The sequence below is a fragment of the Larus michahellis genome, chromosome 5 (assembly GCF_964199755.1).
Source record: "Larus michahellis chromosome 5, bLarMic1.1, whole genome shotgun sequence".
Taxonomy (NCBI): Eukaryota; Metazoa; Chordata; class Aves; order Charadriiformes; family Laridae; genus Larus; species Larus michahellis.
The window spans coordinates 28,838,552-28,854,497 of record NC_133900.1 but is presented as its reverse complement, the minus strand read 5'-3'; the positions used below and the strand labels follow the sequence as shown (position 1 = coordinate 28,854,497).

Genomic DNA, 15,946 nt, shown 5'->3' with positions numbered 1-15,946 from the left:
CGATATTATTTAAAACAAAACACGGGGGGGCGCGACCTTTCCCTTCAACGACGTGTTGCAGCACGAAGTCGCAGGAAACCGGGGGCTAACCTCTCAACCCCCGCGCTCCGCGGGGCTGCGGTGATTTGGGCTGCTCTTTGTTTCTCCTCCTGCCTGAAAAGGGGGATTGGGAAATAGAAATGTAATATTACACGAAGGATCTCCCCGCCGACGGGAGAAGGTGAGCGCAGGGGGCGGCAAAGGGGACAGATTATTTTGAACAGGAGCAGTTTGTTTGCAAACTGGCTTTTCTTTTTTTCCCACCCCCCTCTTCTTTAATGTAATAAAAGCTTCCTTCACAGCGGGAGAAGTTTATGCTCGAGATACAGCAATTCTGTGGCTGGTAATTCTCGAGGCCGGCGATGTCAAATAATCCATTTTCTCGGGGCTGCGCGGGGGAATAAAGGGATCCCGCCGCACCGAGGGCAGCGTGTCCAAGCCCCGCGTTTCTCTAGCGGGGGAATTTTCTTCTCCTCGTTTTTTTTTTTGTTTTTTTTTTTTTTTTTAAGTGAAAAATGCCGCTATTTATTTGTATTGCAATAAAAAGTACTGCCCTGTGTTTCCAGAGAACGAGATCCAGTGTCAACGATCAGTCAATCACTGCAGACCAGTTACCACTGTGCAGCTTGGCTCAGTAAATAAAAATCCGGACAAAACTGTATGCTGTATATTTTACTCCCATGAAATAAAACACATTTTTTTTTTCATGTTTGCTGAAAAGTAAAACAATAATATTGTACGAAATGTTATACACAGGGCATGTTTTACATTGCAATATCAGAAACATCATTGCATCCACCAGAGGTACTATTCTAAAACTGATATTCACACAATGGGCGTTTTTTTTAATAATTATATGTTAGAAACATACAGTGTCGCATTTAGTATATACATTCCCTTGCTCGCAAGCGAAAAAATCCTAATCGCTTCTGTGTAACATGCTTTATTTTAAAGCCTAACCTTTTAAAAACACTGTTGTGATATTACTAACAACTGCTTTTATAAAATTAATTTGACATTTCGATATATATACATCCTTTCAGTCATTTTTATGTTAACAATGCTAAACTTAAAAAATAACAAGCTTATAGTAACATTAAAATGTCATATCATATCCAGTCAAACATTTGTCCATATATATATATATATGTCCTTGTAACTGCTGAAATACTCTTAGTGAAAGAAAGATCTCAGAATCTGTAGGAGGTCCTTTGAAAACAAAGGAACTATCTTATTTCAGTGGTTTCCTCTTTTTTTCCTCTCTCTCTCTCTCTTTTCTCTCTCTCTGTCTGATTTTTCCTCCTTTCTCTTTCTCTATAGTGCCCATTACTTTCTAGTGTAATTCTCAGTCTCTGCGGGAAATGGGGAGGGATTCCCATGCAGTGTTTCCTACTTGGGTGTCTCACACGGGTCTGTCCACCGCGTACTGGCAAGCGCTCAGGTTGGAAGCGGGGTTCTGCACACTGGATAGCCAAAACTGGAGTGCTGCTTGGCTTTAAGTCTCAGACTCGCCAAGCTCGAGTTACATGTGTCCCTATAAAACATACGGAGGTGTTGGAGGAGCATAAGGACAGGCTGGCGTTGGCACTGCAGAATTCAGGGAGGGATTGCTCAAGTTGTTCAAGTTATTCAGGCTGTTGAGGCTGGAGCCGGGGACCCCGGTGACTGCAGAGGGTACCATGCTTGAAGACATACTCATGGAGGAGATGGAGTTTGGAGGGGAGAACATGCTCTGAGAAGACAGAGGGTTGACATTCATGGAGTTGAAGAAAGGGAAGCTTTTGGTGGAGAGTGAAGCGGAGGTCAGGCCCTTGGCTGCCCAGTTGTTGTACGAGTAGCCGGGGTACATGTCATCGTAGGGCTGCATGAGGCCGTTAAACTGGGGACCGAAGCCGTTTTTGCAAAGCTCGGCTTGCTGGTTCCTTTCTCTCTTTCTCCATTTGGCTCTGCGGTTCTTGAACCAAACCTTTGGGAACGGGGGGAGAGGGAGGGAGGGAGATGCGAGACGCGAGTTAGTCAGGAACCACCACCGCCGCCGCAGCCCTTCGCAAGCTCTCGGGGCAACAGCCGAGCGTGTCCGTATATACATATACAAAAAATGTGTACGTACATATATATACACACACATATCGGTTCGCCTCCTCCTCCACGGAGCGCAGGGCCGGGGCAGCGATGTGCTGCCCGGGACACCGGGCATTCCCCGGGCCCAGGTGCCGCCGGGGGGGTTTAGAAAGGGAGAACCGTGGCCGCGCCATTCCCCACCCCCCCGCCCCGCACCCCGCAGCATAATTTGCGATGCTCTAATTCGCGTCACAGAGGCCAACGCTTCTTCCTTCTCTCTCTCTCTCCCCCCCCCCCCCCGCGTTTCTCTCTCTTTTTCCCCCCCCGTCCTTCCTTTGGCTTATTCCGCACTGGAGCCATCCAGGGGAAATACAAAAGTGCAAAAGCGAGGGCAAAACGCCTGGAAACCCGCGGAATTTTTAAGGCGATGTTTCCTATTACGGGGAAAGAGAAGCCAGCAACTAATAAATCCTTGCTTCAGTTTGTTAAAGCTACAAGTTTCTCCTTGCGCGAAAGCTTCCAGGGCCGAAAACCATTTTCTAAACAAACTTGTTCGACTGCTCTATAGCGAAAAGAAAGGGTAAAAAAAAAAAAAAGAGAAAAGAAAAAAAAAAAATCGCCATTTAACAATGTGCTAAATGAGATCTAAGGGACTCTCCCCGCAGACAATGGGGAAAACGTGCCCTTTCCCAATCCACATCTGGGTGTCTGACCCGTCGGGCAGCCGCCAGCAGCAGCTTCACCGTGTGTATTGGAGCCGCCCCGGGTGTTTGCAGGACCCTCACCGCCCTCCGGCCGACCCGGGCAGGGGCCGCCCGGGCAGCACGGGGATGGGCCCCGACTGGCGGCACCGCGCCGCCCGAAGCCGAACATTCCCGCAAAAGCCGCGCCGCGACCGACACCGCTCCGTGCTCCGGCGGGGCACCAGGCCCGGCCGGGCTCCGCTCCCCAACGCGGGGCTGCCCCGGCCCCGCTTCTCACTGCCTCGCTTTCCTTCGGCAACCGCGGGGAGAGGATTTATGTGGGACTTCCGAAAATCTGGGGTTTCGACCCGTTTGGGGGCTTTTTTGTGTGTGTTGGTTTTTTGTTTGTTTGTTTTTTTCACGCCCCCCCCCCCCCCCCAGAGCGGCGTTTGTACGCGAGCAGGATCCGGCCTCGGTATCTCTGCAAGCGGCGCCGTGATGGTCCCATAAATCTCAGAGGGGGGAAAGGGCGGAGAGAGACGCTCGTCGAATTGTGAAACCAAAAGAAAAGAGAAAATGCAAGGAAAGGCACGTCGGGAGTGCCTCGGAGTGAAGTAAAAGCCCTTGTGTATTTTACATCTTTTTCTCATTAGAGGCAGCGCAGGTTGCAGCCTGTTCCAAGTTGCTTTCTTGGCTAATGTTTTCATTAGCGTTTCGATCAAAAGGAGCAGGACGCATTGCACGGCGAGGGCGAAACGTGCAGCAAACCGTATTCCGGAGAGGGAGAGAGAGAGAGGGAGAGAGGGAGATCCCAATCTGTCTCGCTTTGACAGAAATGTCCTGTTCTGCCCTGCTTTTGTGCAACGGCTCTGAAGTTTGCATTACAAACCGAAATCGAAAGCAGCTGCAAACATTTCAGCCCTTCTCCTCTTCGACCCCCGCTGCCCGGAGCCGGGGTGTCGTGTCGGGACTTACCCTAACCCTGGCCTCGGTGAGGTTGGTCCAGACGGCGATCTCCTCCCGGGTGGACATGTCCGGGTAGCGATTCCGCTGGAAGGTGGCCTCCAGCTCCTGCAGCTGCTGGCTGGTGAAGTGAGTCCGCTGCCGCCGCTGCCTCTTCTTCTTGGAGGGGTCCTCGGGCCCCGCATCCTCGTTCTTGCTCTGCTGGCTCTTATCTTTCTCTGTAAGTGGGGGGGGAACAAAAAACAACAAGGCGGAAAACGAGGGCGCCTCAGCCTCCGAAGCCTCCTCTCCAGCGGCCGGGGAAGGGCTCGTCCCCAGCGCCGCCGGATCCCGCGGGCTGCCCCGAAGGCGGCTCGGCGGTGTAATGATTAACCCGCCCGGCCTCCCGCCGCCGCGGCCCCTCCGCGCCCCGCGGGCACCCGCGGGTGGGCTCCTCCCGGAGGAGCGGCCACCGCCGGGGGAGCGGGACGGGGCCGCCGCTCCGCCTGCCTGTATGCAAGTTTTTCGCCCATCCGCCTCCGTATTGTTCTCCCATCTCTATACATGTAATCCGTATTATTTGCGTATCTATTCCCGTATTATTCGCCTGCCTGTATCGTGCTATTCCTTTGCCTGTAACCGAATTATTCGCCCATCTGTAACCACATGATTCGCCTATCTATACCCACATTATTTGTCCGTCTATACCCGCATTACTAGCCCATCCATACCCATATTTGCCTGTCTATATCTATATTATTCGTCGCTCTGTATCCATATTATTCGCCCATATGTATCCACATAATTTTCCCACCGCTGTACACGTTATTCTCCCACCGCTGTACATGCCATTCGCCTATCCTTACAACATGTCATTCTCTTTCTATACGCCGGCACACAGACACCGCACGCGAAAAAAACCCCCACGACACGGGTCTCGGCTCGGGTGCGGGGCGCTCCCGGGCAGAGGGACGGCGGCGCATCGCGGGCCGCGGGGCTGCCGGGGCCGGACCGGGCCAGGGCGGCGGGGCGCCCGGCGGGGGGGAGTCCCTGCCTCTCGCCCCCTCTTACCTGCGGCCTCGGGGCTGGAGGTGTCGGAGATGGTGTGCACCTCCAGCCGGTGCTTGGCGGACTCCAGGGAGGAGCGCGCCTGCCCCGGCGCCAGCGCCGTCGCCATGGCCAGCGCGGGCTGGTGGTGGTGGCAAGATGATGAAGAGGAGGAGGAGGAAGGTGAGGAGGAGCACAGCTTATTCCCGGCTCCCAGGCGCTCCAGGCTTAACGGGTCCTTCATGCAGTTCATCGGCAAAAGGACGCCAAAGTCTACGTGCGCGCCTGGGGGGTCGATAGGAGAAGGTGTGCGTGTGTCTGTAGGTGTCGGTACGTGTAGGAGGGTCGGCGCGTCGCCCCCCCACCCCACGCCCCCGCGGGCGCGGAGCAGCCCCGCGGCTCCGGGGGGTCAGGGCTGCTGGGCGGGGAGCCGCGGCGGGGCGGGCGGCGCTCGGCTAGCGCCCGGGCGGCACGGCGAGCCCAGAAGCCCCCGCCGCCCGGGGGGGCGCGGCGGCGGCGACAGGCGAGCGGGCGAGTCCGGTCCTGCAAGAGCCGTCACGGCGACACGGCTGCTCCCCGGCCGGCGGCCCCCGGCCCGCCGCGGGGCTCCGCGGGGCGGGGGCGGCGAGGCGCGGCGGCGCTCCGCGGGGCGCTCCGCTCCGCTGCCCGCGCATGGACCCGCGCCGCGCCGCGGCCGGCCCCGCACCGCCTCAGCTCAGCCGCTTCCCTCTTGGCCTGACATCTTAAACCGGCGGCGGCCTTCCCCGCGCCGGCACGTCACCGGCCCCGCCCCGCCCCGCCTCTGCCACGCCCCTCCGCGCCCCGCCCCCGCCCCGCGCCCCGCCTCACGCACCCCGCCCCCCCAAAAAACCCCGCGTTTTCAGCCCCGTTTGCCCGGCGGGTGGTACCCGCGCCCGGAGAGCCCGGCCTCCGCCGACCGGCCCACGGGGCGCCCCGTCGGGGGACTTGAGGCGGGGTCCGGGCACGCCCGCTCCGCGCCCCTCTGCGCCTGGCCGTGCTGCCGTCCGCACCCGCGGACCTGCGGGGCTGAGGAGCGGGAAAGCTCAGCACTAACAGAGGCGCTGCAGCCCTGATTCCCTCGTTATTGCCTCGTTATTCCCTCGAGGGGGTGGAAAGCGAAGGGGAGGGGATGCGGCCGGTCAGACGGCGGATCTCTGACCGGTGACAGCAGTAGTAGCAGGAACAGCTACAACAACAGCGAAACGCGAACCGCAACAGCAACCACCCCTCTGCGGCACGGCGACGGGAAGCTTCACATCCCGTTCCAAGGAGTATGGAAGAGCGTGTAGATCCCAGCCCCTGAGCACTTGCATTCCCCGCGCTCGCCGGCTGCCTCGTCTCCCGCTGCCCGCACCCAAAGCGGAGAAAACGGAGGGGAAAAACCCTCTCGCTGGCACTGCCATTCCCGTCCCCTCCTCGCTGCCGGCTTCCCAACAGCGAGCCCCCAAGGAGGCTTTCCCACGCCAGTTTTACACCTTATCCGCTCAGTTACCCGCAGGGACCGTTCCCCCTCCCGGCGGGGACCCGCAGGGACCGTCCCGCTCCCCGGCGCGGCGCCCGGGGCAGCCCACGAACCCGCGCCTACGAAAGCCGTTCGCAGAGTTTGTCCGAGTCCCGCACCGCGCCCGGCGCCGGCACACAAATCTCTCCCACACGGCCTCCCCCCGAGGTTTTTTTTTGGGGGGGAGGGCAGGACTTGACCTTTCTCCCCCGGCCAGCGGTGGCGGGGTGACGGGCTGCGCTGTCCCGCCGTCCCGCGTATAGCGCGGGGGCGAGGCTGCTGCGGAGCCGGGTCTGGCAGGAGGAAGGAGGAGCGGGGCTGTATCCAGTCGGGCTGAGGCGCGGGGAGGTTGCCCTCCCGTGTCGGTCAGGACCTCCCGGGGCAGAGGAGCCCGTCCCCGAGCCCTGCCCCGGGGGAGCTGCGGCCCTGGTTAGGGACGGGGAGCCCGAGGGAGCCCGGGCGCGGAAAATGCAGGTTGCGCCTCTATCTTCAATTCCTCTGCACAGTCAGGGGCATCGAAAAGTTACCGAAAGCTTCCCCTTGGTGTGTCCCTCCACACCCACATCCCAGAGCCCAAACTTTTCTGTATCCCGTTGCTTCTTCCCCACTCCACCCCACCCCCTGCCAAGGGTCCTTCTCAGTCGCTGATGCTCGTTCGAGGTACGTATCATCCCTCGCAATCTTACTTATCGCTAAATCATACATATTACTTTCGCAGCCTGTTAGTAAAGAAGGTTAAATTAATTTACATTCTGCTCATTATCTGGTGTTTAAATGACGTGTTTTTATCCCTGAGATTTGGCAAAGAATCTCTTTCCTCAGACCCCACAGCGTTTCGACGGAGACAATGCTCTTACATTTGTAGTGGATTTTAATCTGATAAGACTCTAATTTGCTTAAGTCTTTTAAATAGGGGGTTTAAAATGATTCTAGCCGTTTTCTTATTGAATTTCCTCTAATTCCCCCAAGATCATAAAGTATATGTGTAAAGTAAATATTTCCTCCCTTTGCACCGGCAGCAGATGACCTATAACTAAGTCAATATGAATCCAGCTCCATTCTGCACAATTTGTTTACCAATCATATCCCCGTTTCTTCTTAACCTCTCGCTACCTCCGTGGTCCTGCACCCAAAAATCCCCCTCACCCCACAGCCTTTCCCCCCGACGGGGCCGCGCAAAGGCCGCGGGCGCGGAGCCGCCCCGGCCCCGCTACGGGGGACACTGCCCCTCTCCAGCCCCCACCTCGGGGTTGTTTGTACCCAGCCTGCACACCCCTGGGGAGGGGGAGCATCGGGGAGAGGGGTTACGGTGGCTTCCCCCGTTATTTTTTTTACTCAACAAAGCAATGCAGCCCGCTCGCAGATGAGCCCTTTCCCCCTTTTCCTTTTCTTTTTTTTTTTTTTTTTGCATTAATTTATTTTTAGTTAATCCGGGGAAATCCGGCTTCTTCTGCCGCGACTCGAAACGAAAAGTCCCTCTTATTAGGCGCTTTTTACGCGGTTTATGCGCTGGTAGGGCTCAGCGCCGGTGCCCGCCCCGCCGCGGCCCTCCCTGTCCCGGGACACTCGGCGGGGGCGGGGGCGGGTGGGCCCCGTCCCGCTCCCCCCGGGAAAGGGGAGAGGAAGAGCAGGGCCGGTCTCCGCACCGCCCCCCCGCACCTTTCCCAGCGCCAGCCCCGCGTCCCCCGGCCCCAGCCACCACAGACCCCCCGTCCGTCCCCGCGTCCCCAAAAGCAGGACAGAGCACCGGCCCGGGCCGCGGCAGCCCAAAGGGAGAGGGTGCCGGCATTTCCTTACATGCCTTTGATTAAAACTCCCCCAACCCCGGGCAGGAGGGGAGCTACCACGCAGCATTAGTTGTCATGGTGACCATAAATCACGTAAATCCAAAAATACCCACCTATAATCTGAGATGAAGCTTTTATTTCCCGAGTGAAATAATATTTTAAAAGCTGTCAGCCAACCGAAAAACAACCTAATTGTAGTCACCCAAGTAATATATTAGCGGTAAAGGTTTCAATTAAAATGTCAAAAGTGTTTTTTAATTTTTCTTTCTTTCTTTTTTTTTTTTTTTTTCTGCTGGAATCTCCCATCCCCTTTCGGGTTCGGGTCCCGTCCGCGAAGCCACCCCGGCCGGGAAACCCGCGTACCGACTGTCCGCGCTTGCTGCGCGGGGCTGCCACCCCGAAACCCACATTTTGGGGGAATTCCCCCCTTCCCCTTTTGCCCGGTGCTGCCGGGGACGCGCCCCCATAGGCTCCGGAAAATGTGGATTTGGGGCTGCTCCGCACCCGGCTCCACCTTCTGCATTTACTTTTTCTTAATTTTGTATTTTTAATTTTTTCTTTTTTTCCCGAGCGTATTTTTCCACCTCCCGCTCCCGGGATCCCCAGTGCCGGCCCCGGTGCGTAAGGCGGGCGGGCCGGGAGCTGAGCGGCTCGGCTGGGGGTGCCGGGAGGGGGGGCGGTGGCCAGACCTACTGCGGGTATTTATTTTCCCACTTTTCCTTTATCTCCTTATGGGATCGTTGTTTCTAGGCGTAATACTCTCCTAAATGGATAAATTGGTTCTTATGTAGAGTCTCCAGCTAGTCCTGTTGTCTTTTACCTTTGGCTTGTTGTCTTTCGCCTATCTCGGATTACCGGGTATTCTCCTCGATGAAGAGCCATTAATTACCCATTCAGTCAATATTAGGAAGACTACAGAGCTTTTTACATAGGATTAAGAAGACATCAGATTGTTCCGTTAGTATATTCCTCCTCACGAATAAGCTTTCGTTATACATTTAGTTTTCCCTGGAGTGAGGCTAACAACTGCTGCATATATTATTCTCAGACGACGACACGGGGCGGGGTGGGGGGAATTATATATCCCAAGCGCAATAAATATCTCTTAATTTGCGCTTGGCGGGGTCTGCGGGAAGGGGCGCGCAGTTTCCGCGGCGCCGCGCCTCCGCCCCGGCCAGGGGAGGGAGACCTCGGCTCCACCGCTCGGGTCACAGCTCTGGGGACAAATTTGGCCACCTTCTGTGGTGGCGGGGACGGTGCCGCTCAGCCCTGCCCGGCGGCTCCGGCCGCCCCCGCTCCGGCTCCGGCTCCGCCTCGGCCCCCCCCCCACGCCCGCTCGCTCCCGCGGGGGCGGAGGCTGCGCGCCCGCCTCGTCCCGGGGCTCAAAAAAGGCAGCGGGGACCTTTGGTGTGCACGCTGCCGTGTCTTCAGCTGCTGTGTACGGAAAGCTGAATCAGCGTTGGGGTCTTTTTTTGTTTTTGAAAAAAGAGATGATAAGTTACAGAATATTCGGACCAAAGGAAAAAAAATAAAAGAATATATATACACCAAAAGAATATATATACACACGCATATATATTTTTTAAGAGTTGAAACAATCAATTCGTGATGCTGAATGATGATAGAAGGCGGCACGTATTTTCAGCGTTTTATGTTGGAGGCTGCTGCTTCAGCAATACTCAAATTATCGATTACAAGAAAGGATTCCTTCAGTAGAATTCACCCAGCCAACAAATTGTACAGATTATATATATGCATATATATACACACTTCTACACACACACACACACACACACACAAATAGTTTAAGCATACTCCCGCCCCGCATAAAAATTATTCGAATAGACCCACCAGCAGCCATTTACGCGTGCTGTGGGGCTGTCCAAGCGGCTGCTGAAGTTTTCCTAATTTTGTGGGACTGTTCACCCAGCAGCGATTTTTCCCGTCTCTCTGGGTAAACACGACACCCACCGGGCTGCGTTTGGCACACTAAGCTGCAATATTTTCATACTCTCCCATTTTCCTTTCCCCGGTGTGGCCACGGACCCGTTTCTTCTGGAATAACCCTTCCCCGCGGGAACCCAGCGCGCCCGTGTCGTTTTGGGGCGTCTCCTCCTGAATTTCGTTTCCTCCTTTCACAGAAGCATCGATTTGACCAAACATTCCTATTTTCTACTAATATTACCCATGCTGCTAGTTAGCGACTGTTCTCCTTGTGCCTTCCGATGGTGCCTAACTCGCGAAATTACCTGACCGCCCTCGTAATTTCCGAAACCGAACTGTGACAGAGGGGGGGGTCCCAAATAACCCCCGCTCCGCTTCCCCGCCTCCCACCCAGCCCGCCCCAAGGACCAGACTTTTTTGTGAGGTAAATCCCATAAAGCACGAAGTCCTGACGGCCAGGCAAAGACAAAAATCAACCAGCACCGCGCGATTAAAAGCAGATCAAAACCAAAGCCCAACAAAACCCGCCCAAATCACGAGAAAAGAGCCGTGATTTCTACAATTTGCAGTGAGTGGCCCCAGCAGCTCGGGACGTTTCAGGACTTGCCATTATCCGTCGCACAGAGCCACGGGCTGGTGCTGCGCACAGGGATCATCCCCACATCCGCAGGGATCTATCCGCATCCGCGGTCGTTCCGCGCTTCCCTTCCCCGTAAATGGGAAGGTTTTAATGGTCAGGCAACCCCGCGTTGCTGCTTCGGATCAGACTTATATTTTAATTAATGGCATTAAAGGTGTTTAGATAGCGATTTCCCCTGCAGCCCGACGGGTAAAAAACAGACCGGCTGATACGGTAACGAGGCAGGAAATTTTGCGTGTACTACAATAATCCGGGTTCATAATTGATGGTTAAGAAAATAACCATTTGTTTCTCGGCAGAGGAAGTAAAAGTTACCGTGTCAGGGAGCATATGTGGATATTACTTTTATAAATACTTAGTCGAATAAAGCTGGCGTGGAAGGGCTCATAAATTTATTATATCAGAAAGGTCCCCACTTTCCCATTAGATCGTGCTAAGGGCTTTGATTAAGACCACCTGTTCGTCGGGAGGAAAAGGCAAGGGAGGGTAAAAAGGCCTTTCTTATTTGCAAACCATATATAAAGCAATGTCACCCTTCCTTTCCACATTATTTAACACTTATTACTGGTCGAGGGAAAAAGTGCCAGACCCTGGTAAAGCCTATTTGTGCACAATTTAATATCATGTATGTTTCCGGGATTAAAAATTATCGGCTCGTAATACCTCCGCGTTTGGAATTACCCCGGATTTTGCTCGCTAACCTCCCTTTAGCCTAAGCGTTTCTTCTTCTAGGGGTTTTGATGTGCAGCGAGCAAATCCTGCTTAAAGTCTCCGGGGGAGGGTGGACTCGGAAAGGGGACGTGGCTCCTCCTGAAATCACTGGATGTTATTTGAGAAATAGCGAGCTGTTTGGCCAAACAGGGTTAATACAGTATTCTTACAAGGAAGTGTTTAACCACGAGACCAGGAATACGTGCATTATTAATTCAGTCTAGTTTCCTGTATTATTAATTCAGGTTAATATATTTTATTTAAACAAAATTACGTTTATCTTGGATTAAACAGTCTCTCGAAATACAGAGCGCTTGTTTTCTTCTTTGTAATATGTTTGCATTGCTGTTTTTCTTTACCACCCCTCGGGCTCGCCTACCAGACCCCCTGAAACGGGCAGGGGAAGAAAAGGCAGGAGCTCGCTCTGCCTGCAGACTGGGCGCCGCGGGGGTGCCTGCCTCTGGGGGCAGGAGAGGGCTGGCGGCTTGTTTACGGGCGCGGGGGGGGGGGGTGTGTGTGCGTCAAAAAATAGAAAATAAAAATAAATACGAGCGTGACGCTGCGGGTGTCCGAAAGACGCGCTGACAGCGATGCTTTTTTTGGGGGGGGACGCGCTGGCGGCGGGTGTTAGGGCGCCTGCCGCCGGAGGCGGGGGAGGGGGAATGTGTATGTGCCCGCGCTCCCCCTTTCCCCGCGGCCGCGCATCTCCAGGCGCAAGCGGTGCCCGGCCGCGGAGCCGCGCAGCGGGCGGGCAGCAGGGGGCGCCCTGGCGCCGCGCAGGCGGTCCCGGCGCGGAGCTACCGCCCGCCCGTTGCCCCGGCCGCGCAGCGCGGCGCGGAGGGGCGCGGAGGGGCTGCCGCTTACCATTGGCGCTGGGGGGCGGCCGGCCGAAGAGCTTGGTGCCGGCGGGCTCCTTGCGGCCCCCCGGCGCCTCGCCGAGCTCCCCCTTTTTGATGTCTGCCTCCTTGGAGAAAAGACACTCGACGGCGGCGGGCTGCACCCCTGGGGACGGGGACACGGAGGGGGGGGACACACACAGGACAGGGGAGAGGCGGTCAGCGCCCGCTGCTGCGCACCCCCTCCCGCGGATGCGGCGCCGCTGCTTCCCAGGGGCTGCCCCGCCTGGCTCCGCACCCGCGCACCGCACGGCAGCGGGGCCGCTGTGGCTCCCGCCCGGCGGGAGATGGTTTCTCTTACCTAGCTGAACACAGGCGGAGACAAGTTTGCGGCAGTTGGACTCCATTACCCGTTATCTGCAAAAGAGGAAAGCACGGGGGTTTAAAACCAATTCTTTTGGGAGTGAAAAATAAATGCAAAAAAAAGAAACCCAGCCGCCCGGCGGCCACGTCGCAGCGAGGCCGGCGGGACCCCCATCTTTCCCCAGCGATGTCCGCACGTTGTCCCCTCTCCCCGCCTCTGCCTCGGGTCCCACCCGGGTCCCACCCGCGATAGGTGCAAACCCCCGTGGCTGTTTCCCAGCCCGTCGGACCGCTCGGCCTCCCTCCACCCCTCGTTATTTGGGGGACGTGGAGGAGGGTCCCCGAACCTCGCGGCCGTGCTCTGCCTGGGACACCGGGCAGAGTGTCCCCGGGTACCGGCAGCCGCGTCCCTTGCGCGGCGGGGAGATGCGCGGCCGCGGCTGCGCCCGCCGAGGCCCCGCTCCCCGGCCACCGCCGGCACCTCCCCCGGCCTGAGAGGCTGGGCCGTAAAATCACAGGATTAGTGCCTGATTGAGATGTCTGTTCGTGAGATATTACAAAATTCATTATCACAGCTCTCTACTAACTCGATATGAAGTAACACAGATGGGATTTTATTAGTCCAGGCTTCAAATGTTTACTTATGATAATTTCGGGGGAAATTTGCATGTCACCGTCGTTTCGGTAATCTTTTCTTCTTCTTCTTTGCCTCTTTTTTAATGTCTGAGCCGGGCGCATTATTAGCTGGTGCTTAGAAATGCGGCAGCCGGGAGCCGGGGCACGTTTGGGATGAGCAGCGCCCGCCGCAGCGCCCGCCGTGCGGGGCCCCGCCGGGCCCCGGCCCTGCCGCCCTCCGCCGGGACGGGGCAAAAAGGGGAGGAAAGGGAATTACCAAAAAAAAGAAAAAAAAAAAAGGGAAAAAGAAGGGGGACACGGGGAAGGTGGAAGGTGCAGTTATCGGGACTCCTCCGAGTCTTGTTGTGGAACGGAGGTTTCGACTCAAAGCCGAAGGCCGCCAGGAAAAAGCTCCGCTCCCTTCAGCAGCCGGGCCTAGCACACAGGCTGCGCCTAAATTAACCGGGGAGGCGTTGAAGAGAACCTTAATTCTTCGCCGATGGTCCTTAAATCGGGAAAGGTCTCCGTCAGGATTAGTCCCGCATGGCAAATCCAGCCGCCCTCCCCCGCCGCCCGCCTCGATGGCTGATTTATCTCACGCGTGGAGACACACCGCTCCCCCCACGCACACGCACCGCCACCGAGGGGAAGTTTTTCCTCTCTCCTGAATCGCTGCTCTCCGCGGAGAAAAATGCCTTTCCCGGACGGATTTATTATTCGTTCCTCTCTCTCCGCTGCCCGTTCTGCTCCTTCCCTTTCTCCTCTCCGTATCCTCTTCTAATTTTTGTTGCAAACCACATCGCAGCGCGGGGCCAAGGGGAGCGAGAAGCGTTTTCCTATTGTCTCCGGCCCGGAGACCCAAACGAAAGCAACTCCGCTTGCTTTTCCATTTCTCCCAGCGCTCCTCCGCTCCCAATTAAATACCCCGGCACCTCCGTGCCCCCGCAGCCCCCGCAATCGCCGCACCGTGCGAGCTTTCCCTTTCCCCGCGGCTCGCTGGGCCCGCAGCAACCTGCTCGGAGCGCTCCGGCTGTAACAACCGCGGGGCGCGGACAAAAAAGCGGTGCCACACGGGATCATTTTTTTTTTTTTTCCTTATTGGTATATATCGCAAATTTTTCGTGGAAAAAAAAAAATAAATCAAAACCAACACAACCTCCTCCCCCCAAAAAACAGACCCCCCTGGCAAATATCTCAGCAACGCCCGAAACACTAAGGTCCGTGATTTCGGCGGGAGGGTTTTTTTCTCAGAGGCCCGTGGCCGGTGGCTCTCAAACGAAAGGGGGGCTCCGTGCGGGGCCTCCCCGTCCGCGGTGTCCGCAGGGGCCGCCGGACCCCGCCGCTCCGCCGCGGGTGGTGTCGGGGGGTCCCGGCCGCGGAGCCGAAGATCCGCCCGCCAGATTTCCCGGCGCCCCGAGCCCGGGCCGGCGCCGCTGCCTCCCCTCGCCCGGCTGCGCGGCTCCGCGGCGGGAAGGCTCTGCTTGCGCGGCCGCTCCGCAGGTCCGGTTCCCCCGTGGGAGGCCGAGGCCGTCACGGCGGGGGACACGGCGCGAGGGGCAGCCCTCGGTCCCTGCGGGACGGGCCGCAGCCGCCCGGGAGGACATCGCCAACTCGACCCCGCAGCACCCGGCCCGCCGCCCGTCCCGGGACGCAACAGAGCCGGGACCGGCCGGGTCGGCGGCCCCGCTCCCGTCCCGCCGACACCCCCCGATCCCCCCTCCCCGCACTCACCGGGGCCGGCTGCGCTGTCCGCCCCCGCTGCTGCCGCTGCTGGTGCCGGTGCTGCCGGGGGCGGCGGGGCCGCGCCGGGCTCCTGCGCTGGCTGCGGGGCCGCGGAGCCGCCGCTGGCTCCCTCCTTCCCCGCCCCGCCCCGCCCGCCTCCCCGGGCCCTGACGTCACAACAGCTCCGCCGCGCGCGCCCCGCCGCCGCCGCGGGGCCCGGGGCCGGGGCGGGCGGCTCCGCGGCCCTCCGCGGGCAGGGGCGCAGCGGCGGCGGCCCCCGGCCGCGGAGGGGGCAGGGGGCAAGAGGAAGGACAAAAGGCGGCGGCGCGGCGGAGGGCTGGGTAGCCGGAGGAGACCCGAGGTGAGCAAGGACGGCCGCGGCCCCTCCGCGCCCGCGCAGGGAGCGCCCCGCTCCGCTCCGCCCCGCACGGCCGGGGAGGGGGACAGAAGTAACTGTGCCCAAAGTTTTCCGGGCCGGCGGCTGTCCTTGCACCAGGTGTGAAGAGGGATCGCCGACCCGTTGTGAGAGATCTCGGTTTCTTTTTTTAACACACTTTTCTGTAATTTTTTTGAGTTAACTTTTTCTTTATTTTTTTTTTCTTTTAAGTCCCGGGTGTTCTTGTTCGTGCCCGTATCGCTAGCGCAGGGCCGGGGTAGCCGAAGCCCTGCCGCTCATCTCTGTTACTCGCCCTGCCTCCTTTACGGACGATAGCGAGAAAACGCTACGGCAAACGCTCTCCCCTTTTCCCCCAAACGACACCGAGATGGCGACAGGGAGGAATTAATTTTCGATTTTGTGGTGTTTTCCGTGTTTAAGAAAATAACGAAGTCCGATATCTCTATTTAGACCAAATTAAAGCGATGGCTTTTTCTCGCAGCTTTTCCGCGGCTTTGTTTATAGAAGGACCACGCGAAAATAAAACAGGCGCTTTCTTAACTCGGAGGCTGCACCTGATCTATTTGTGGCTATTTTTAAATTATTTCAGCCTGGAGTGAATTTTAGTTATTTATAGGCGTGGGCAGGGGGCTAGGCA

At 57.4% G+C, this 15,946-nt stretch overlaps 1 protein-coding gene across 1 annotated transcript; it reads right to left on the bottom strand.

Moving 5' to 3' along the window:
* Positions 1-1,310: 1,310 nt before the first annotated feature.
* Positions 1,311-13,956, bottom strand: PITX2 (paired like homeodomain 2). Its single transcript, XM_074589356.1, is given in 8 exon segments — positions 1,311-1,506; positions 1,509-1,578; positions 1,580-2,005; positions 3,759-3,964; positions 4,797-5,057; positions 12,241-12,378; positions 12,574-12,629; positions 13,826-13,956. Coding segments are annotated over 7 exon segments (1,212 nt in total). The 5' UTR covers positions 12,620-12,629; positions 13,826-13,956; the 3' UTR covers positions 1,311-1,441.
* Positions 13,957-15,946: the final 1,990 nt, after the last annotated feature.